Raw genomic sequence first — 23,987 nt, 5'->3', positions numbered from 1 at the left:
TTTTTTTTAAATAACAGCGTTAAAATGTTTTAATTCATATCAATAGAGTGTAAATTATTCGCATTCTTTAATATCAATTTCTGCAACTTTTTAAGGTTTTTGAGAGCTTAAAAACTTTATTATTCTGCACGAATTTGATGTGAAACATTTGCCTATAATTTACATTTCAGTCAATCACGATGCTTTGGGGGGTTTTGCACAAAAATGTTGCATGAATTTAAAATTCAGATAATGACAAAATGAAGTTTTTTCTTGTCTTTGCTGGTGTTGCGGACGCTGGAGCAGCAGCAGCAGCAGCAGCAGCAGGCAGGTCCACACGGCGAGGGGTGTGTCATTAATAAGTAATTAGACAGGGGTCACACCAGCCACTTATATAAAGAGACCCTCAGAGGCAGGCAGGGCGCACAGTTTGGTGCAGAAGCACAGACAGAGGAGCAGCTCCCCTCTTCTCCGTCTTCTTCTACTTCTTCTATTCTTGCCGCTGCATCGCTGTTTATTTCTTTTTTCTTACTTTAATTTTAGGGTTTTTTTTTTCTCCCAGTCTTGCATCATGGGCTCCGTGCTCCCTGCAGACCCTCTGGCTCTCAAGTCTGGATTTAAGTGTCCGAGTCGCGCACTCTCGGACGTGATCACCTCGGACATCCTGCACAGTTTCCTTTACGGCAGGTGGAGGAACGTGCTGGGAGAACACCTGGCAGAGGAGCGGCACAGCAGCAGCCCAAAGACCGCCTTCACTGCGGAGGTGCTGGCTCAGTCCTTCGTCGGAGGTGAGCATGAACATGTGCTTTATTATTTCATTTTTGTAATGCCTGTTTCATAACATTGATGTGCGTGTTCGTGAGCATTTATTCCAAATTGCAGGTTAATTGTAATGATTTTTTTTTGTCGTTTTACAAAAACATGAACTGCTCCAAGTTTTGATTTGTTTTTATAAAGAACTAAACCTAATATAGCCTACATGCAATTTTCTACAAATGTCTTTAATTGAATCAGAAAAACGTTTTTTTTTTTGTTTTGCATTATGTCCCATTAAAAATATGTCATAAAATTTCGGAAGATCCCAGAGCCTGACCAAAAAACACCAGAGAAAAGTGAAACATTCCCACTCAAACTGCACATAAAGTTTCCTTTCCACTAACTTGTTGAATTTTTCTACATTTTCTTCTTTATTTATTTTCTTTATTTATTTTCTCTTCTACTTTTTCTTTGGGCCCATTTATCGCATTAACCCGTTCAGAGCTGTGAGACCTCGCATTTGGAGGCTTGTTAGGCGTGTAAGTGCCGCTGATTGAAAGACGCAGGGCATTAAATTCATTTGGTTAACTTTGTGCTTGACCTGGGAAAGTTTCCACTTAAACCTCGCAGCAGAGAAAGGTTCCCTTTCTTTGAGATGTCCCGGGTTTTTATCCCGCATTCATCAATCTCCGGACAGTCTCTTTTCCTCTCTTGGCAGCTATGGGGCTCCGCAGCTTTTCTCTTTTCTCTCCCCTTAAAAGATTTGCTGTTCCTCGCATAATGCACCGTGAAGGCTAAATCTAATGCTATTCATTGCATGTCAACCATCTAATCGCCTTTCCATTTTTTTGTTGCAGAAATTCCTGAGTCTTTTAAACAAGTCCTCGTCTCATTCAGCGCAAATTTATTGCTACAAAGTTCTTAAAAGGATAATGAATTTGGAATTAGCCGTTTTCTTTTCCAGTAAACTTTAATGAATATCACATCTGAAGCATGACAAATCGCTGGACCCTGGGTAATAGAGGACCATTTAACCCCTATTCGGAGGGCTTTTATTCCTAGCATCTAATAAAAAAAAAAAAAAGATCTTTGATTTTGACATTAAAGAAGCGCAAGGGTTTTTTTTTCCTTCCCTTTTCTCCCCTCTCTTGTGAGGATAAAAATGCTTTTTCGAGGGGATTTCTCTGCGTAACAAAAACTTTCAATTCAAGCAGATAATCGAATTAAACGGCGGACAAAGTGGTAGCTTAATATTTCGTGACTGAAATAAGATCCAGTCCATTTTGATGCTTTTATGACTTTTTTTTCCAGCTCGACAACTCTTTGACCACAAAACCTCTGCTTTCTCACACTCCGTTGCACTTTTATGTCCGCGCAGTTTCAGCCCATCCTACTCCAAATAGTGATGCGCCGTGTCAAAACTCTTGCAAGGCCTTGTGTCACTCATTTCCGTGTCCATGTTGTGTTTGCAGAGGTGCAGAAGCTGTCCAGCCTGGTCCTGCCATCGGAGGTGATCATCGCGCAGAGCTCCATCCCTGGAGAAGGTCTCGGCATCTTCTCCAAGACTTGGATCAAAGCAGGGACCGAGATGGGCCCTTTCACGGGGAGAGTCCTGTCCCCTGAGCACGTGGACTTGCTCAAGAACAACAACCTCATGTGGGAGGTGAGTTTCGAGTCATTTAAACCTGCAGGAAAAAACATCTGTATGACATCATGGAGGACCTGTGTTCTAACGTGTTTCTTTTTTTTTTTTATCCGCTCAGGTGTTCAATGAAGACGGCACTGTGCGTTACTTCATCGATGCCAGCCAGGAGGATCAGCGCAGCTGGATGACATACATAAAGTGCGCCCGGAACGAGCAGGAGCAGAACCTGGAGGTGGTGCAGATCGGCAGCAGCATCTTCTATAAGGCGGTGGAGGTGAGAAGATTTGAATGAAACACAAGGGGTTTGAATGCATGGATTTGGCTCTCAGTGGCTTTAAGGGACCACCAAGAATGTTAAATGTCTTTTAGAAGAGCGCCCCCTGCTGGTCAAAACGTGTGACGATGTGATTTTTTTTTTTTCTGTCAATGGGAAATGGTGAAATCACGTTCATTGGCTGATCCTTGACCCCTTTCTTCCTCTCTCAGACTATCCCACCGGACCAGGAGCTTCTTGTCTGGTATGGAAACACCCACAACACGTTTTTGGGAATCCCTGGAGTTCCAGGAATCGATGAGGAGCAGCAGAAGAAGATCAGGAATGGTGAGTTCAGATCATTGTCAGATCTTTTTTCTGTTTCAAAAATATGTTTTTTAAACCACTCAATCATTAAATTATCTTTTTTTTTTAATCTTCCCCCAGAGGAATCCCACCCCTGTGAAGGCCCTTCCTCCTGCTCCCCCACCTCATCCTCCTCCGCCTCTGCAGGACGCATGCGCTGCGTCATCTGCCACCGCGGCTTTAACTCCCGCAGCAACCTGCGCTCGCACATGCGCATTCACACTCTGGACAAGCCATTCGTCTGCCGCTTCTGCAACCGCCGCTTCAGCCAGTCGTCCACGCTCCGGAACCACGTGCGCCTGCACACCGGCGAGCGACCCTACAAGTGTCACGTGTGTCAGAGCGCCTACTCTCAGCTCGCGGGCCTCAGGGCGCACCAGAAGAGCGCGCGGCACAAACCGGTGACGCACGGTGCAGATGTGGCGTCCCAGGTGTCCCCTCCTCCTCCTCCTCCTCCTCCTCCTCCTCAGTTGACGGCCATGACTCACCAACACCAGATGCCCCTCGTGCACCACATTCCCACCATGGTGCTATGATGACGTCAACAGGGAGGGTCGGTGACTCAGATCAACGTTGCACTTTAGATTACAGCTGTTTGGGAGAAGGGAAGGGAATGAATGAGTTAATGTGACCGTAAAACATCCCACAAAGACATTTCAACACGTTTTCCATTGTTTACAGTTTCCCGTTTCATTGGCTTTCACATGATCCAAATTCCAGCAAAGAGGAAGTTTTTAAAGTATTTTGTAAATTTGAAATGTGCTGAAAAAAACAACCGTCTTTCAAATAATTCATCAGTGTGTCATTTGTTGATGCATATGTGACTTTCTTCAACACTTTTGATTATTCATCACGGTCTCAGCTGCTCAGTTGAACAGTTCATTCAGTCAGAGATTTGTACACTGAGTAGAAATGGTTACACACACTGAAAACTGAATTAGTCACTTTAACTTGCACAGACTGTAAACTATACTATTGTGTACTTTTAAAATTGTATTGTATGCCGCTGTACATGTGAATGTAAATACATTTGTGCTTTCTTCTATTCTAAATAAATATTATATGATATTACATAATGCTGACTATTGTTTCCTGTCAGTTCACTTTACAGTTACTGTAAAGCGCCAAGATGATTTCATTTGATTAATCATAGTATATTATATAAACTTTTAACCAGGGGGAGTATGAGGGAGAATGATTATATAAGGGCCCATGAGAAATATTAGAACATTTATTTAAAATGTCTTCAGTATAATTCCCTTTTGATTGCTTCATGGGGCCTGAAATTCTTGGTGACCCCTCTGATTAACTACAAATGGCTTACAGGTAAGAATGAACTTCTGCGTTAGATTCATTTCACTTTATGTCATAGCACAACATTCAGGTCCAGAGACAACAATTTTATCATGATATTTCTGTCGATACAAATCTGTTGATGATCTGGTGAATTCATAAGCTATAGTATGTAAAGCAACAGAAAAAAATAAAAGAGAATGAACCCCAGATTTGCCCTGTGGGACATTGCAGTGATTTACACGTGTGAATCAACTTTAACTTCACTTGTATTGTCCCCGAAGGTGAAAAAAATAAACATATAGAAACACAGGCACATAGACTCAGACAATAGAAACATTGTGAACAACATTAAAAACATAAATACTAGAGTTCATCAGGTAACAACAGGATACTGAGAATGTATAAAAAACGTCCATAAAACAATTATTTAAAGAAAATAACATTCATCAGTCTTCAGGATCATCAATCGAGTTCAGCCGTTTGAAGTCCTGAGTTATGAAATCATTTTTCAACCTGTTGGACTTGACTTTTGGTCATCTGTATCTACTGCTTCAGGGCAGAAGCACAAACTCACCAAACAGAGGATGTCAAAGACACTGTGAGAAGTCGAGGACAGTGTGAGATGTCGAGGACACTGTGAGAAGTCGAGGACACTGTATGACGTCGAGGACACTGTGAGATGTCGAGGACACTGTGAGATGTCGAGGACACTGTATGACGTCGAGGACACTGTGAGATGTCGAGGACACTGTGAGATGTCGAGGACACTGTGAGACGTCGAGGACACTGTGAGACGTCGAGGACACTGTGAGACGTCGAGGACACTGTATGACGTCGAGGACACTGTGAGACGTCGAGGACACTGTGAGACGTCGAGGACACTGTGAGATGTCGAGGACACTGTATGACGTCGAGGACACTGTGAGACGTCGAGGACACTGTGAGACGTCGAGGACACTGTGAGACGTCGAGGACACTGTAAGAAGTCGAGGACACGGTACAATGTCGAGGACACTGTAAGAAGTCGAGGACACTGTATGACGTCGAGGACACTGTGAGATGTCAAGGACACTGTGAGATGTCGAGGACACTGTATGACGTCGAGGACACTGTGAGATGTCGAGGACACTGTGAGACGTCGAGGACACTGTGAGACGTCGAGGACACTGTGAGACGTCGAGGACACTGTGAGATGTCGAGGACACTGTATGACGTCGAGGACACTGTGAGATGTCGAGGACACTGTGAGACGTCGAGGACACTGTGAGATGTCGAGGACACTGTATGACGTCGAGGACACTGTGAGACGTCGAGGACACTGTGAGATGTCGAGGACACTGTGAGACGTCGAGGACACTGTAAGAAGTCGAGGACACGGTACAATGTCGAGGACACTGTAAGAAGTCGAGGACACTGTGAGAAGTCGAGGACACGGTACAATGTCGAGGACACTGTAAGATGTCGAGGACACTGTACGATGTCGAGGACACTGTGAGACGTCGAGGACACTGTGAGACGTCGAGGACACTGTGAGAAGTCAAGGACACTGTGAGACGTCATGGACACTACGATGTCGAGGACACTGTGAGATGTCAAGGACACTGTGAGACGTCGAGGACACTGTAAGACGTCGATGACACTGTGAGAAGTCAAGGACACTGTGAGATGTCGAGGACACTGTGAGAAGTCAAAGACACCGTGAGACGTCGAGGACACTGTAAGACGTCGAGGACACTGTGAGAAGTCGAGGACACCATGAGACGTCGAGGACACTGTAAGACGTCGAGGACACTGTGAGATGTCGAGGACACTGTGAGATGTCGAGGACACTGTATGATGTCGAGGACACTGTGAGATGTCGAGGACACTGTGAGACGTCGAGGACACTGTAAGACGTCGAGGACACTGTGAGATGTCGAGGACACTGTATGACGTCGAGGACACTGTATGATGTCGAGGACACTGTGAGATGTCGAGGACACTGTGAGACGTCGAGGACACTGTAAGACGTTGAGGACACTTAATGACGTCGAGGACATGTTGATAAAAATCTGTTACAAATCTGTTGATAATCTGGTGAATTCATAAGCTATAGTATGTAAAGCAACAGAAATGAAAAAAATAATGAACCCTAAATTTGCCCTGTGGGACATTGCAGTGATTTACACGTGTGTGAATCAACTTTAACTTCACTTGTTTTGTCCCCGAGGGAAAATTTATGTCGGGGACACTGATGTCGAGGACACTGTAAGATGTCTCAAGCCTTGGCTGCCGCTCTCTTACTAAAGGTGTGAGACAGATCGTGGAGTTTAACCACAATGATTTTACAGGTAACTTTAATAAATGTGTTGCAACCTATTTTTGTCTCCTATTGAGAGATTACCAAACCAGCTGATGAAGCCAAAACAAAACAGACTTCACCATGGAGATATAAAAAGTGTCATCAGTGTACAGCACACACCAAACCAGTTTAGTTTACAGAGAAAGTACAGACGTTGTTGTGCTTTCTTACAAACTGCTTCTGTGTTCTCACTGAAGGTCAGCATGTTGTCAGCTGGAGATCGAACTCCCAACCTTCCAGTAAGAAGACGACTGATTCGACTACTTAATGTTTGATCACATCAGGTCAAAGAAAAGATTCTTATGGTTTTTTTACTGAATAAAGGTTTATTTTTCAATACATTTCATAAACATTTAATGATTTCAAAGTGTATAATCTTACAGATAAATAAACGTTTTCTTTATTTTTCTTGTGACTTCAGAGTTCTTCTGCTGTTGTTTTTTTCTGCCACATGATGGCGCCACACACTCAGGAGAAGACAAACTTGTGAATAATAATTGTTACTGTAATAATAATTGACCCTGCTGGAGAAAACCTGAAGTGACACTTTTATGACAAAAACAATGACATTATCTCAACAATCATTTATTTGACTTTTTCCAATAATTTACTTAAGTACAGATGTGGAACATTTTTTCTTCATTTTGTGATAATAATTGCACCTCTAACACATTAACTACCAGTACATACAGTAGATCTTATGATTCTCCTGAGCTGCTGCTGAACTTGTTGGCTGTCAGACATCGTCCTACTCCCCAAATGAGGAGTTTTGGGATTAGTCATCATTGAAACGAGCACAGAGCGTTCACAGATTATCATGCTGCGAGTAAATAAACCTCAGAGTCTCTTCTGTCCACTCTGCTCTGAGGAATTATGATGGAATTTGACTTTTGGATGTTGGTTCATCACTGGAGACCGTCCACACTTTCTGCCGTGCCCCTTGAGGGAAATAAACAGTTTAGCTATCAGAACCATGAGTAGATATTTCAAAATAGTACAACTTCTCCTAAAAAAAGATGCACCTTTACACTGGTACTGTCATCCTGTCCTGTCTTTCTTTGAGCAGCAGCCACAGCAGGAAGCTATCCACTCAGCGGCATGGCTCAGAGCTGGAAAAAGACAGTTAGGAATGAGTCTTTTATCTGTTAGTTGTATCTGCCACAAGTTGTTTTTTCAGCTAAGATAGTTGTGCCAGGTAACCTGATCACACCCCTATCAGGTTTCACACACCTCATTACACTCTCAGTCCTTCTTCTGTTGACTAACTTTATGCCTTTATCCCTTTTTTCAACACAGGGGAAAATAATATGTCGGCCAATATGAGAAATAATAACAGTAGAAGGTCCTGATAAAAGTGGTTTGTAACAAAGTCGTATGCTTAAATTTGGACTTCCAAAAAGTGTCACAGAGTGTTTCAATACTTACCAGAGAAGAGTAGTCAGAGCATAGTTGTTTTTTTTTCTTCTTTAGCCCAGCTGCTCCTCTGTCTCCATGAGGTCAGTGTGACGATGTTTGACACTAAAAGCCAACGACACAGTTTCTCCGTCAGTCACAGAGACTCTATAGTTCCTCACAGATTGATGCCACCTTCAATGTGATGTCACTGAACTGAAGGACACCACACAAGTAGTAAGTGTTACATTATTTAGTGTGAGAGATGACACAGCAGTATGGTCATTTTCTAATAGACCTTTTCACAAATGGACTTCATTTTGAAACTCATAGTTGCCCTCCTCTGGCCAATGGAAAGAGTGCACTTAGCTTCACTTCTCATATATCTACACCCACGGCTACCCAAGGGAAAAGGGGGACCAACTTCCCTGGGAGAAAGGGTCCCTGGGTATTTTTCTTTTTAAAGGTGGAATAAAAAAAAAAAAAAAAAAATTTAATGTCAGGTGAGATAAACCACAATACATTTTAGTGTAGAGGGGAAATTAACTTAGAGCTTATGGGAATTATTTCAATTTTAAATTGAAGACAAGAGGAGTTGAATATGACTATGTTACATTTATTGTTAGTTATTTATAATGTCAGTAGAATTTTTCACTCAAGAATCTAAAAAAAAAAAAATAAAGCTGTAAAAATTGTTTAATAGTCTTGAGTGTCCGAATTTTGATGTGACCTTTTAAACACTATAGCCTAAGTTATTGACTGTAACAAGATAAATAGTAAAACATTAGTTTACTTCTCGTACCTTCCTGTGTACATTTTGATGTTTGTCACTTTTCTTGTTTGTAAAAAAATCAGAGTAAGTCTTGGTTCTTTATAGCTTTAATGCATAATTGAGGTGTAGTCATAGTAATGTGCTGGGTTGGCTGTGGTGGTTGGGCCCACAGTGATATCTTTTCATGGGGCTCAGAGTTCCCAGTGATGTCCACATAAAAAATATACAGAGAGGAGGTAGGTCCTCAAAAATTTAAGACTCAAAAAGTAATTAGGGTTTAACTGCAGCTTTGAAGATGTCTTTGTTTAAGGCATATTGTACACCTCCGTTTACTGCACTTCCGGACAAACTATGAGAAAGCAGGTATGCAGACACTTTAAAGTAGACTAGCTTACAAAGACGCTTTGAGTAACTGTAATATTTAAATGTCACAGCCCGAGGAGACTGTGAGGTCCCACACAGACGCACCACATTCAGACAAACTGTTCTGTCAGTCAAAGGAACTAAATGTTGGAATATTCTCCCACTCACAGTAAGAGACTCACAAACATGTGCAACCTTCAAAACACACCTCAAACAGTGGATAAAAAGAAAACCAAGTCTGTGACCACTTTTAACCTCTATTATTGTCTTGTGTCACTTGTATTTGTATTTGTATTTTATTTGTAATTTGTATTTCTCTGTTACCTGCCGAGGGACAACAGATTGGAAACTAGCACTTCTGCTATAATCTGGCATTTTTACAGCTATAATTGTTACTGTTCATTAATATGCACTGTCCCTAACAAATAAATAAATAAATAAAAAACGAAATTAAAAAAAAAAAAAAAACGGACAATGTTTTCTTGGGATGTAAAATATCCCACAATTTCTTAGAGTAATCTTCTCTTCTAAACTAGAATAAAGAAAATAAAAGGCTATTGAAAATGCATATAGGATAAGATAAGATAATCCTTTATTTATCCCACAACGGGGAAATTTACAGTGTTACAGCAGCAAAGAGCAAAGATTGCAAACAAAAAGTGAACACAGTACAATTTAAATATAAAAAGAAAAATTAAGAATGTACAAAAAAATAGATACTAAAAAATACATTTAAAAACTAAACTAAACTAAACTAAAATAAAATAAAATAAAATAAAATAAAATAAAATAAAATAAAATAAAATAAAATAAAATAAATAAATATATGTCAACCTTCTAATGTTTTCTTATAATAATGAAATAATCTTATCATCATTTTTGATTTTCTATAATAGCAACAAAACGTATCTTACACATGCTCGGTAGTAGATTGAGCTCGGCTCAGTAGAATCGATGATGCTGTGATCTGTTAGTCGAGTCTGCTGAAGGATTGTTGTCATTTTTTTTATTTTTTTTTATCGGTGGTTAGCCGTCAGAGCTAGCCGCTTGGTTTTTCCTCTCTAACACACTTTGATCCAGCAGGTGGGTCACAGTTTATGTCAACAACTATGTACTGCGCAAAACTGATGAATAACTTCAGTAAATGAAACGCTGCATATTGTAACCGCCTGTAATCAGACATTAGATGTTAGATTTTAATACAAATGTGAGCTAACAGTTAGCTTAACGTTAGCGTGATAGAAATGTCCTGCTAGCGGCTTAGCTTTACTAATTTCTTTACTTATTTTAAGTCCTTATTCAAAACCAGCTCGTGTTATTAATTCTGCAGCTACATGATAGTTAGTAAGTCAGTCTGTTTTTATAGTTAACTCTGTAACTTGTTTTGAGTTTTACGCGCAGCGACCATAAAATGTCCATGTTAGGTCATCTTCACTCGACGGCTCTGATGACCTTTATTTACCATGTTTAGACTACAGTAACGATTCATTTATAGGGTTCTGGTGAAATTCCTGATTGTTTACGCTTGTGTAAGGTTGTTATTGAGGATATGCCACACTGACAAGTCTCCCTGCTTGTGCGATTTGATCATAAATCTCTCCTTCACACTTTCTGTGACTCCTGACAACTCACAGAAAAATCAACTTCCGTGGTGCGTTTTCACATGTGGATGCTCTGAACATGTCTAACCAACATGATGATGCTTTCTTTATGAGCTGCTCGGAAATAAACACAGCTCTGTGCATTGAAACACACTCCAGTACAGCTCTCGGCCAAGCTTAAATTAGTCCCAGTTAAGGTGGGGCCTCCAGTTATTTATGGGTGAACAGGGTAAATAATATGATGATTGTAGGGTCACTTTCCCTTCAACAAAAACATCTTCTGTTCTTCTGAATGCTAAAGCTGAAAATATGTATCAGTGAGTGGTCAGCAGAGGAGGGGGAAGTCAGCTGATAGTCTGTGAGGTTTGACATTTATTTAAGTGCAGATCACAGTTCAAAGAATATAATAGAATAGAATTACTTTATTGATCCCAAACTGGGAAATTGTGGCGTTACAGCAGCAGTTTATCCAAACACACAGTACGAGTAAAAAACACACAATGTTAGCAAATCTAAACATAATATAATATTAAATACAAAGTGAATAAGCACTAAAAATATCAAATCTAAAAATGGGAATATATACAACCAGGATTTAACTAAGTATTACGAGTCTTAAATAGGAAGATCTGCAAAAACAGAGTCGTAAATGGTTGTAAATTAAATATGAAAGATTGTAAATGGACAGTATTGACATGAGTTAAAGTGCATGAGTGTAGACATGTTATAAGCAGAAACTATACAATATAACGGCGAGTAGACAGACAAATGAAGTGAACATGAGTGCAGGGATTTTAAACAAGACATTTGTGTTGAGCATTTGTTCTGACACCTGTATATAAAAACAAATCTATAAACTATATAGTTCACGGCAGCATATTGTTCATTACATTTTTACTATGTACTATTACATATTTGTGAGTGTGACTTCTGTTTCTTTTTTTGTTTGTTTCATTTGTTTTGTTTTGAAAGAAATTCTTAGAACAAATTTTGTTCTGATATGTTTTGTTTTTGTAACCAAACTAGTAGTGTCTTAAATGATATGATTTGTAATAAGGGTAGGTGTAATAAGCTAAAGCTTCAGCCTACACCTTTTCGGTCAAGATGTTTTTGTTTTTTCTTGTGACCGAAATAAATGAATGATTAGTATTATGTATCTTAGCATCTTAACAAGTCTCCATATAACTCAGGTTTGTATAGTGATCAATAATCACCAACTGTTGCCTGAAATACTTCTGGACCAAACGTGCAACAAAGTTAACTCAGTTTCAAAGTCAGTGTCAAGTCTGAAGTCAAGTCCATACTCATGGGCTCAGTATTAAATATAAAACTAGGATAGTTAGTGTATTGTTAATTAATGTATATTGTGTGCTTTATATTTTTGGGATCAGGCCAAGTATTTATCTCTTAGATCACTTCTTATTCATTTATTTTCTAAGATGTATTTTTTGGCTCTTACTAAAATTGGTGGCAGTAGCTCAGTCTGTAGGGACTTGGATTAGGAACTGGAGGGTTCGCTGGTTCAGGTCCTCAGGTTCTTTAGGCCCTGTTTGTGCATGTGTGTATTTTTGGCCTATGTGCGTGAGAAGCATCTCCCAGTAACAGAGTGAAAACCAGAATTCCCCTCAGGGATTAATAAAGTATGTAAATAATAAATAAATAAATAGGACTACTGATAGTCAGAAACCGGGGGAAAGAGAGATAGGGAGGATTGGCATGAGGAAAAGGAGCCAAAATTTGGACTCAAGCCCGGGCCACCTGCTTTGAGGACAACATGTTCATGGAGCGTGAGAACTAACCGTTAGGCTACCGGGATGAACTCTTAATTTAGAGCAGAGACATCCAAGAACAAAATTCAAAACATTTGAACCATCGCTATGAATTTACTATGTTTATAACGTATGATGGTTGTTAAATTAAATGTAGACCTTTGTAGTTTTTTTGAAATAACATTTTGTAAAGAAGTATTTTGTGAATATTAAAGTGAAACATTAAAAACTTGAGTCAGATGTCAGTTCAGAGTTTGCAGTCGGTCTATCGATATCTGTATTTGAATAGAGCGGGAAAAAAATGAATCAATGAGACCATCAACAGAAACTTTGAGCTTTTTAGAAAACATAATAATTTCTGTCTGAATAGAGTAACTTATTTATTGACAGAGTAATTAGCAGATTAATTTGAATGATTTATCTTTTGTGTTGTGGTAAAAAAAAAATGTAATAAAGAAGAAAACTGTTGATAGGCTGAAGTTGCTTCAACTTTACAGCACACTAATGTACCTGTGGATTGTGTGTGTGTGTTCATGCTAAACAGGATGTTAGTATGGAGTGTGTCCCAGTTTTGCCGGACAGCCTGGTGTTGGAGATCTTCCTGCGTCTGCCCCATGATGCCGTGCTGAAAGCCGGTCTGACCTGCAGACAGTGGCTCGCTGTCTCCAGGGATGAGTTCCTTTGGAGGGAGCTGTTCTACAGCTACTACCGCATTCCACGCTCCGTACCCCGACACCCGGGTAAGTATTTAACACACACTCACTTCACCCAACTGGTGTTAAAATTGGTTGTTTTTCTTTCCTCCAATGAAAACTTGACCTATCTTTGTGCAGCCGCGGTGTCATGGTACAGGGAGTTCAGGCGTCTGTTCGACTGTATCCCCTGTGTGGAGGTTCAGACCCTGAGAGAGCACACTGACCAAGTCCTCCACCTGGCTTTCTCTCACAGGGGTCACCGGTTCTCCTCCTGCTCTAAGGACTGCACAGTGAAGGTAGGATTATTAGATTAAGCTTTCATGCTGGATCTTATTTTCTTGCTTTCTGACTACATGTCAAGTGATTGTGTTTAGTATTTGCTAACATCCTTAACTGCAGGCCTTTTCTTTTCTGTGGTGGACTTGTACTCCTGCTTTGAAATGTGAAGTATTGACTGGTTTCAGCTTCTTGAACATTTGGATTTTGCTGCTTCTTGTCATCAATAATCATTGAAAAATAGTCTTTGGATTATTTGGCTTTTGGTTGGACAAAAGAAGCTTTAAGAAGACATCACTTTGGCTGAAATTAAAATTTCTTTTGACATTTTTTGTTGACATTTTACAGACTGATTTATTAATTGAATTAAATTCCAGTCAGAACACTTTGATCAGAAAACTTTTCAGTTGCAGCTCTAAACATGAATCAGATAAATCGCTTGTGCATTTTAGTCCCAGGAACTGATTTCAAAGAACTACAAGGTACTTTCAGCCTCTTGTTGTCTGCGCTTCCACCACAAAGATTATAAAAATTAGCTTGCTGACATAAAATAAACAACACTTGCTTTTACTCATCATGTCTTATGTGATGCTGCTATGTAAGGCAACAGTCAGGTATCATTATTTATGTGACACTTAAACAAAAATTAGTGCATTTTAAGGTGGCCACTGATGCCCTTTCTATCATTTTTATTTTTGCCTATTTGTGATGTTTTCTTCTGTGATCTCCACAACGTGTGACCAACAGCAGCTGTCATCACTTTTATCATCTGCTCTTTTGTTTTCAACTTTGTATTCTGGCTTTTTTTCTGAGCAGCTATGGGACACTGAGCGGCAAGATGGGAACATCTCGATGGTGCACAGCTCCAGCATGCGTCAGTTTAACTGGGGCTACACCCAGTTCTCCCAGTTCAACGCTGACGACACCCTGCTGCTCGTGTCCGGCGTCTACCTTGGTCCACACCACTCCTCGTCTGGGGAAATCGCTGTCATCAGTCTGGGTAAGAACCACAAACATCTCACTCAACGGTTGGGTGTCATCATTTCCGGATGCTTGATTTCACACAAATGTTTAGTGGGATTGTTTCCTTCCACAAACAAAGGAATCTTTTCTAAGAATGCTTTAGTTTAAGCTTGCTGTACCTTGTAAATGTGTAACCAAGTTTATGGTGATAAAATGAAAGATTGATATTCATCTGTTTAAAAGTAACTCTAGTAAATCTGTGAGTCATTTCAACAAAATGAAGACCTTTTGTCCATGTCTTTACACTCTTAAGAAAACTACACGCTGTTGTCCCGGGTGAGGAACAAACCGTACGATGTGTTCGGCTGCTGGCTGAACGAGACCCACCTGATCTCGGGGAACCTGCACTGGATCGGCAACATGACGTCGTGCTCTGTGCTCTGGCTCAACAAAGCATTCCAGGTGAGACTCAGTGCAGCATCTGAAAGCCGGTTAAAGGTCCCATATTCTGCTTTTTCTGGTTTTATATGCCCTTTAGTGTGTTTTCCAAGTGTCCTGTGCATGTTTAGACACATCTATCTGCAAAAATTCAAAGTCCGCTGTAGCATTATCTGCATGTAACGCTCGGTTCTAGCCCCCCTTGATAAAAATTCTTCAGTCTGACGTCTTTGTCAGTGTGAGATCACTGATCTAAGCTCATTGGCTCGTTGTGGCAAGCCCTGCAGCTCATGTTGAAATTTCCGAGACGCGTGCTGAGCAACTGACCAATAACGACAGAGCGGATCGGCAGACCAATCAGAGCAGACGTGGCCCACGTGGGGTCTAACAGTGTGGGCACAGCAGAGCGTAGCTGACGGACTCAGAGCGTAGAGGGAGCAGTACATGAAAACAGACACTTTTTTCAAACTTTAGCTATTGTGAACGTACAAAAGTAGGTACATAGATTAAATATACGAACCCCAAAAAGGGCAAAATATGGGCTCTTTAAGACATGTCCTGAGTACAGAGGGAGGGACTCATTAAACAAACTTTAAACTACTTTTGGTTTAGCTAGTTAGGAATAAACACGTGACTCCAAATAGGGTCCTTCACTTTGTGTTTGGCTAACTCGATTTATCCTGGCAGCTCCCAGGTGTAAATAAACGGAAGCATGTTTCATTAAATATAAAAACGTCCTGTTGTTTTCTCCAACAGGACGTTGAATCGGAGAACGTCAACGTAGTCAAGCGCCTTTTCAAGATCCAGAACATCAACGCCAGCACCATCCGCACGGTGATGGTGGCCCACTGTCGTCGCCACGACAACCCGGATTTGCTGCTAGACTACGAGGCTCAGTCCCAGGCTCGACGGATGAAAGGGCAGCAGCAGCAGCACCACCAGCCTCTTCTCTTCGACCTGGGGACCTCCGGCAGCGAGGAAGAAGATGAAGAGGAGGAGGACAAGGAACGCCAGAAGGAGGCCAGGTGTCATGGTGTCTCCTCTGCCCGCATTTCTCAGCCCACTATCTCTGGCCTTGAGCAAGTTATACAGGTGAGCGAGCTGTGACACTCAGGGACTTGATCCAAGGTTGAAGTAATGGCGTTCTTTATTTTTGCGCCTGTTTTTCTTCTTTAATTTTAGAGTCGTAAAAACGTGGAGCCCAGTGAGCTGGAGATTGAGACCCAGGTGGCTCAGATGATGGGCAGAGTGTACACGAAGGCTCCTGCCTCCAGCTTAATCGAGCCGTCTGATCCCGATGAGGACAAAACTTACTTACTCTTCACCACTGGCAGCCTTACGTACTCCCCTCACCAGATAGGTAAGACAGAAGCTAAGGCGTGCAGATGTGCTGCAAACAAAGAAAAATAAGCCGTCATGTGATTCTTTTTGTTCATTTGAAGGAATTAAACGGATCAAGCCGGACCAGATGACCACTTCTGGTCCCGTACTCGGGGAGGAGCGGAGTTCAGATGAGTTTTTTGATTCGCTGGATCATGTCATAGATATCCACGGACACATCATCGGGATGGGCCTTTCTCCAGACCACAGGTGAGGGAAACCATTTGAAGATTCTGTTTGCCTAAATGAAGTCTTTAACATTCTTAAAAGTGTTTAAAAAGATAAACTGTTTCAGCATTTTAGTACTTTAAGAACTATTCACCGTCCATGCCAACAGGCTTGAAGATGAATATCACGAGGTCATTCATGTGCACTGAGCATTTTCGTGTTGGTTTACCGATCCACACACAAAAAACACGTTTTGTTTTTTACACATGCACTCCTGAAAAGTTCTAGAAAATGACAGGATAGTGTAAAAATGTTCCCTGTCAGGCGTGAGGAGAGAGGGTGGAGTCCCAGGAGGAAAAGCATGACGTACAGATGATGCTGCAGAAATCCAAAGTGGGGAGTCTGACACTATAATGATTAGCTTTTATGTCTTTATTTCAAACAATATGTGTATACTTGCCTACTTGGATGCTGGACACACACACACACACACACACACACACACACACACACACACACACACACACACACACACACACACACACACACACACACACACACACACACACACACACACACACACACACACACACACACACACACAAATAGTCAAATTTGACAAACGGTCAAATCGTCAGCCGAAGGAGAAAACACCAATAGGGTTTATATACTCCTCTGACCAACAGCTGGAAAGTCACATTCAACATTTTCCACTATTAGTTCTCGTCTCTCTATTCTGTTTCCCATCTCATTCATAAATCTGTTTTCCTTTCAACTCCTACATGTGACTCATAGCCAGAAGAGGGCACTGACTGCTGTTGGCCTCTCTTATTCAACAGCAGCTTAACGTCTGGTTTTGACGTCATCCCAACATTGGGCTCTGACTTCAGTTCAACCTCAGTTCCCAACATTCTTTGGGGAGCCGTTTTGAAATCCTGCTCACCTAAACGAGTGCAAGAGCCTCAGAGATTACGACGTGCACTCGTCTTTTAAGGATTTGGGCCTATTTAATCTTTCATAAAGTGAGACAAATTCAGTTGTTGGGAGAATTCAGTGCATTGTTGTATCTGTAATTATACACCCTATAAATTAAAAGTATTACTCATGTATTAAGAAAATTAAGAACCACTGTAATGTTATTGTCAGGGAATTAAATTAAAGGAATCATATTTATTCATCAACTGACTTCAATGTCATTACTATAAATATAAATAGAATATGTAATCGTGATATAATTGTATCATAAAACCAGTATCCTGATTTATTTTATCTGGAGTTGGTGGTATCGTTGCATTCCTAGTTTTTCCTGATACAAACTAAACACTCAAAGAGTTTGGACACTTAAAAAGGTCAGTAGTGTTTTCAAAGATCTGTTGATTAAGGGCTCCAAACTGCTGGAGAAGAGTTGACCCAGGGTCTAAATGTAGTAAAGGTTAGGCTTTTTTAAACAAAAATGAGTGTGATAATACCTTGGCATAGGTTTTTTGTAAACCTGCTCAGAGTATTTCATGGTCTCGCCCCTTCAGTTTAACGTCAGAGATATGTTATTCCCTCAATATACAAGGTCACACCTCACCTGATGTTTTGACCCTAAACCCACTCCCTTCTCTCCTTGATCAGGTACCTTTATGTAAACAGTCGGGCGTGGCCTGCCGGGTGCGTGATCTCCGACCCCATGTCTCCTCCTCCGATCGCAGAGGAGATCGATCTCCACGTGATCGATCTGAAGAGTTTGAGGGAGGAGAGAAGGAGTCTGCGCGCGCACCGAGCCTTTACGCCCAACGATGAGTGCTTCTTCATCTTCCTTGATGTCAGCAGAGACTTTGTTGCCAGGTAGGTGAAGAAAAGATTGCGTTCTCTTAATGTAAAAATAGGGAATTTGTTGCCCCAATTTGACTGCTTGAGTCATAGTCACATCTTCGTTTCCATGACGACATATTTTACTGGACAATCGTCACAAACTCATATGATGTCTGACATTTTTTAGCAACAGTATACATCAACTTTTAGGTTTGATTTAGGAGCAAAATACAAGAAGCAACCACGTTTTAAATTCAGATAAGGCTTTTTGCTGTATATTTGTCCCACTCTCTTTTCCAGGCATTTCCTTTTATCTTTGAGAGTTTGTGTCCTCCGTTAAAGGCAGTAATTCCACCCAAAATGCTTTTCAGAAAACAAGGACAGATGTAAATTTGTAATGAAAGTCATAAAAAAAAGAAGGCTGATCTTTTCTCTGGCTGGTCAATAACAGAAACATTTCTGAGGAGTTCCCCACTGAAACCTGTTTCAGAAGAGAGATAAACAACAAAAAGCAGCTTTTATGTTAGTGAGACTCACCCGCCTCTGAAGATAAGCGTATTTACCTTGTGCAGGGTTTAATGGTTGCGTTCAAGGGTCTTGGAAGATTTCCAAAACTGATGAAAGAAAGAAGAAGTTCTAAAGGTCATTAGTAAGACTGTATAAATACTGCTTTCAACAGCATGGTTAATAAATTATTCAGTATTCATCTAGAGAAACCTTCTGTTATAAAAAACTCCTTTTTCAAACACGGTCAAAGCTCATATTGGTTTTAGCATACACAGAACAAAATCAACATGTAACATATTAATAATGACTTCATTTGAATAAAACATTTTTTATACTTAAAAATAATTCATAAAAACAACTGCAAAGGCTTACTTTGCAACTTTTAGAGCAGATTTTCAGATCAAAACAAATCTTCTGTTCAGACACACCTCCTTCATCCCTCAGCTCCCTCCCTGTTTTGTTTCACAAGCAGGTTTCTGTAAGACAGAGACAGCAGTAGATGATTGCTAATAAACATCTGAAAACAAGATTCTGCGATTAATTTTAAGAATGATGTGCATCATTAATGTGAATAGTTGATTGATTTCTTTTAATGAAGAAAATGTCTTTTTATCTGCAGATAAATTCATAAGAAAATATTGTTGTAGCTTCTGAGTGAAAGGATCAAAACAGTTCACTGACATATCTCACCCACTTCTGCCTGTAGTGGAGCAGAGGACAAGCACGGGTACATCTGGGACCGACACTACAACATCTGCCTGGCGCGTCTGGCACACGACGACGTGGTGAACTCTGTGGCGTTCAGCCCTGCCGACCAGGAGCTGCTGCTGTCTGCCAGCGATGACTCTACCATAAAGGTGTGGCGCTCACCACGGATGGTCCGCCTGTCTCAGACTCCCTCCAGGCCGCCAAGGCCCCGCAACCTCCTGTCGTCCTGGATGAGCCGCAACAAGAACTCAACATCTGCCGGCAGTGTGAACGGAAAACCGTGAGTCAAGTTGGAAGAAAAAAAAAAAACACAGTTCAGTGGGAGGGAGAGGGAGGGGGAAAGTTTGATCTCTTTCCTCTGTGGTGTGAATAGAAATATACATACACTCCATGTATATGTACAGTGTGGAAACAGGCGGTTGTTTTGCTTGAGCTCACGATGTTGTGACTCAGAAGTGCTGGTGATCTTCAGCTGACAGGAGAGGGTTTGTGATGTGACTCAGGTTTACACAAGAGGGCGCCAGAGCACCAGCACAAGGACAGAAAGCAGCGCAGACTCTGCTCTATTTTTTTTTTTTTTATCACAGATAGAGATAGTGTAGAGCTGACACCTAAACGCACAAGACGTCCAAACGTGTTCCCCAAGAGATGGTTCTTGTCTGTTTTTATTTGTCAGATCAGGGTCAGACACAGGACTCCTGGACCTGAGGTGTAAATGTGTGTAAATGTTCTGCAGAGATAAAACCTTATGTCCTGCTCATCAGAGACAAACTGCTGTAACTCAGAATCATTTCAGAAAAGCCTTTTCTTATTTATGGATGTATTCAGTTGATGTCATGAGTATAAACACCCAACGAACCCTGTCTCCAGAGAATTCAAACAAAACAAAAGGGAAGACAGCATTTAGCTGCGTTTACTGCAGTCTGCCTTTTCTTTATCCCCTCCCATTTTTTCTGTGCCGCAGAATAAATCCATCACCTTTCTGTTCAAAGTACAATTGTTGAGTCATTTTATCTAGAAGAGTTATTGAGGAGCAGTTAGCTTGACGCTAGACTGCAAAAAAAAAAAACGTTTGTGTAGCTAATTGTTATTTGGACCGTTATAATGTAGAGTTGTATTTAAACACCTTAGATCATTTGTAGCACAAAGCTGCCGCCTTTAAATCTGCCGATCTGAATCTGAACCTCCTGGAGTATTTTTTTTAAAGGTCACATATTATGCAAAATACGCCCCCCAATTAAGAGAAAAGTCCGTCCTCTCCGTCTTTCGCCTCCTCCACTTTTCAGAAAATGTGTGTTCAAACAGGCCGTTTGGAGATTTTCCCTTCATGACATCACAAAGGGCAGTAACCCCTCCCCCAGGTGGGTGACACTCCCACAGCTAGGTGTTTGTTCTGCTCTCTGAGTCTGCCTTCTCACTGTGTACAATTTGGGCAGGGTGTTAGGCATCCGATTCCAGAGAGGGGGCGTGGTCAGACACAGCTCATTGACATTTAAAGCTACAGACACATAAACAGTCTGTTCTGAGCAGGGCTGAAATAAGAGGGGTTTATAGGCATGATCAAATACAGGATCAGAGTGGATTTAGAACAAGAAGCTTCACAGACATGTTTCAGGGAGCTCTGAGACTTCTTTAAACTTGTTGAAAAGGAGGATAATATGTGACCTTTAAGTAAAAGGGTTTTATCGTTTCTCATCATGACATGTCACAGGGTTTGTGTAAAATCCTTTTATAGAGTGTGGTGTACTTTGACATATTGAACATGCATACAGAGAACCCAAAAGTCCCTCCAAACACATCAATACATCTATATCTATAAACAAGAACGTCTGACATTTTGATGGACGGGTATCCAATTGTTTTTGTGTGTCAGAAAAAAAAAGAGTCCCTTTATTGTGTTATTATATTTAACTGTCCCACGTTGTTTAACGTCTTTATACATGTATGACCTTTGTTTGACCTTTAGGATACAACATGTCTGTTTCTGTTGCTGTGAAAGAAACTGTGAAATTCACACACTTCAAAAGTGAATATTACAAAGAAGCTTTTAATGATCAGCCATGTAATAAAGTTCTGTTAAAAAAAAAAAACAGATTGTTGCCGCTGTTTGGAGAAGTGTTGATTTGGAGGAAGGATTATAATTAAAAAGGTAAATTCACAGACATTCACAGCCACACAAATATAATATCTGTATCAAACAACCAAAAAGATGTCTTGGTTGAAATTGTTTTACTTTAAAGAATCGGCACAACAACACACAAACTATTTAAAATGCTCTAACACAGCCATGGAAATACAAAAGAGACAAACTCTGAGATTAATAGAAATACTGCTTTTCAAAGGTTAGACTCAAAATCTGTTTGTGTTTGAATGTTTGTGTAAAAATTGGCCACCCCTTATTTTCCGATAATAATTGTCGTCGTCTTCGACATTTAATTCAGTCTTAACGCTCGACAAGCCGTCTCAAGTCAAAACAAAAAACCAAAAAGTGACTGTAAGACATAAACCATGACATTTGCATTCAGTTACGCTTTACCCCGAAAACGGTTCAGGTACTTCACCTGGTGGACTCCTGGAGATCCCCTACCTAAGACAGTTGAGACTGATTATAAAACCGTCTATATTTATGAACTGGTTGTGTTTGCATGTTCGTGTGTCAGAGAGATCGGTGTGATTTGGTCACTTCTTCGGCTGACTCTTGCCACCAATTGAACAATATTTTCCTTCTTTTTCTAAATGTGTGTAATAGAACTTTCTCCTTGCTTTCTCCCTTGTCAACTTTCTTTTCTAATGTTTGGACTGTAGCTGATTCTTTCAGAACATGTTATCTGTCAACTTGTGTTATTTTTGTACACCCCTGAAATAAAAAGCATGCCCTGAAAGGCCAGAAGTCTACTAAAGTGTCGGATTAACTTCCTTTTTTTAAAAAGCTTTTTTGAGCAAAGATTTACAGTAGGTCAGAGAAGTGGACACAAACAAGAGCTTTCTCATTGGTATGAAAAAGGTGAATACAGGTGAACTCTGATCTCTACTGTAGACACAGTCTCTCCATACAAACACAAGCATCATTCTTCTTTAAGCTACAGCATCAAACTTTGGTCTTCATTTATTCTAACAGCTCCAATATTGGCATGTTCACATTTTAAAAACACTTTTATACCGATCAGAGTCTAATCATTAGACCAACATTTACCACGTCCACTCTCCTGAAGTCGTGTGATAGCTTTTTCTTACTGGCTCAGAGAAGTCTGCCTGAGGATGATGCTATTTATTAGATCCAAACAGTGTTCTGGTTCTCAAAATCGATCTTGGTCTCAAGACCGATCTCGAGACCGCTTTTTGAAGGCCTCGGTCTGAATTGAAAAGCATTTTTGATCCCCCGGTTACAGCTGCAACCTTCATGGTGTTACGGTCTAAGTGAGGTACACACACGCTGCACACAAGATGATGATTTTTTTAAATTAATATTTATGGTCTTGGTCTTGTCTCGGTCCCGCCCAGACTTGGTCTTGGTCCTGGTCTTGACTTGGTCTCGATCCCTAAATGTCTTGGTCTTTTTCTTGTCTCAGTCTCGCCCAGCCTTGGTCTTGGTTTTGGTCTTGACTCGGCCTCGACCCCTAAATGTCTTGGTCTTGACTCGGTCTGGATCCCCAAATGTCTTGGTCTTGACTCGGTCTGGATCCATAAATGTCTTGGTTCAGTCTCGGTCTGGATCCCTAAATGTCTTCGTCTTGACTCGGTCTCAATCCCTAAATGTCTTGGTCTAGTCTCGGTCTCGACCCCTAAATGTCTTGGTCTTGACTCGGCCTCGACCCCTAAATGTCTTGGTCTTGACTCGGTCTGGATCCCCAAATGTCTTGGTCTTGACTCGGTCTGGATCCATAAATGTCTTGGTTCAGTCTCGGTCTGGATCCCTAAATGTCTTCGTCTTGACTCGGTCTCAATCCCTAAATGTCTTGGTCTAGTCTCGGTCTCGACCCCTAAATGTCTTGGTCTTGACTCGGCCTCGACCCCTAAATGTCTTGGTCTTGACTCGGTCTGGATCCCCAAATGTCTTGGTCTTGACTCGGTCTGGATCCATAAATGTCTTGGTTCAGTCTCGGTCTGGATCCCTAAATGTCTTCGTCTTGACTCGGTCTCAATCCCTAAATGTCTTGGTCTAGTCTCGGTCTCGACCCCTAAATGTCTTGGTCTTGACTCTGGTCTCGGATATGTCTTGGTCTTGTTTAGTGTGGTCTTGACTACAACACTAGATCCTAATGTTTTAAGTCTTAAACCAAATGAGGGCTGAAACTGATGGTTCTATTCAAAAATGCATTCATCTTTCAGACACATTTTCCTTTTTCTGAACATTTTATCCGTAAGAGACAACTTTTCAGTTTAGAGTCCCTGGGAGATGATTTGAAATATATTTTGGCTTACTGACAGTCCTTTAGTACAAACACATTCAGCTTGATATAAAACATATTCTGTTCATAACTATGTCAGCATAGGAGCTCTGTTACATGAAGAGGAAGAG

General features: G+C 40.9%; 2 protein-coding genes and 1 long non-coding RNA gene across 3 annotated transcripts; 2 read left to right on the top strand and 1 right to left on the bottom strand.

Moving 5' to 3' along the window:
* Nucleotides 1–394: 394 nt before the first annotated feature.
* On the top strand, nt 395–4,075 carry LOC109996619 (PR domain zinc finger protein 12). Its single transcript, XM_020650838.3, has 5 exons — nt 395–767; nt 2,208–2,398; nt 2,499–2,654; nt 2,867–2,981; nt 3,081–4,075. Exons 1-5 carry the CDS (start codon nt 551–553, stop codon nt 3,533–3,535), a joined length of 1,134 nt encoding a protein of 377 aa, XP_020506494.2. The 5' UTR covers nt 395–550; the 3' UTR covers nt 3,536–4,075.
* A 2,881-nt stretch (nt 4,076–6,956) lies between these two features.
* LOC114921142 (uncharacterized) lies at nt 6,957–8,367 on the bottom strand. The gene is made up of 3 exons (XR_003809434.2): nt 8,062–8,367; nt 7,659–7,745; nt 6,957–7,575 (listed from the first exon to the last, which is right to left on the bottom strand). It is a non-coding gene; the product is annotated as an uncharacterized lncRNA (long non-coding RNA).
* Nucleotides 8,368–10,123: 1,756 nt separating this feature from the next.
* On the top strand, nt 10,124–22,368 carry fbxw5 (F-box and WD repeat domain containing 5). The gene is made up of 10 exons (XM_020650818.3): nt 10,124–10,246; nt 13,078–13,273; nt 13,367–13,524; nt 14,321–14,504; nt 14,781–14,929; nt 15,662–15,997; nt 16,088–16,265; nt 16,348–16,495; nt 18,074–18,286; nt 19,467–22,368. Exons 2-10 carry the CDS (start codon nt 13,087–13,089, stop codon nt 19,750–19,752), a joined length of 1,839 nt encoding a protein of 612 aa, XP_020506474.1. The 5' UTR covers nt 10,124–10,246; nt 13,078–13,086; the 3' UTR covers nt 19,753–22,368.
* Nucleotides 22,369–23,987: the final 1,619 nt, after the last annotated feature.

This window comes from Labrus bergylta, chromosome 17, assembly GCF_963930695.1.
Source record: "Labrus bergylta chromosome 17, fLabBer1.1, whole genome shotgun sequence".
In the NCBI taxonomy this organism is placed as follows: Eukaryota; Metazoa; Chordata; class Actinopteri; order Labriformes; family Labridae; genus Labrus; species Labrus bergylta.
This window is presented reverse-complemented; position numbering and strand designations above follow the sequence as displayed.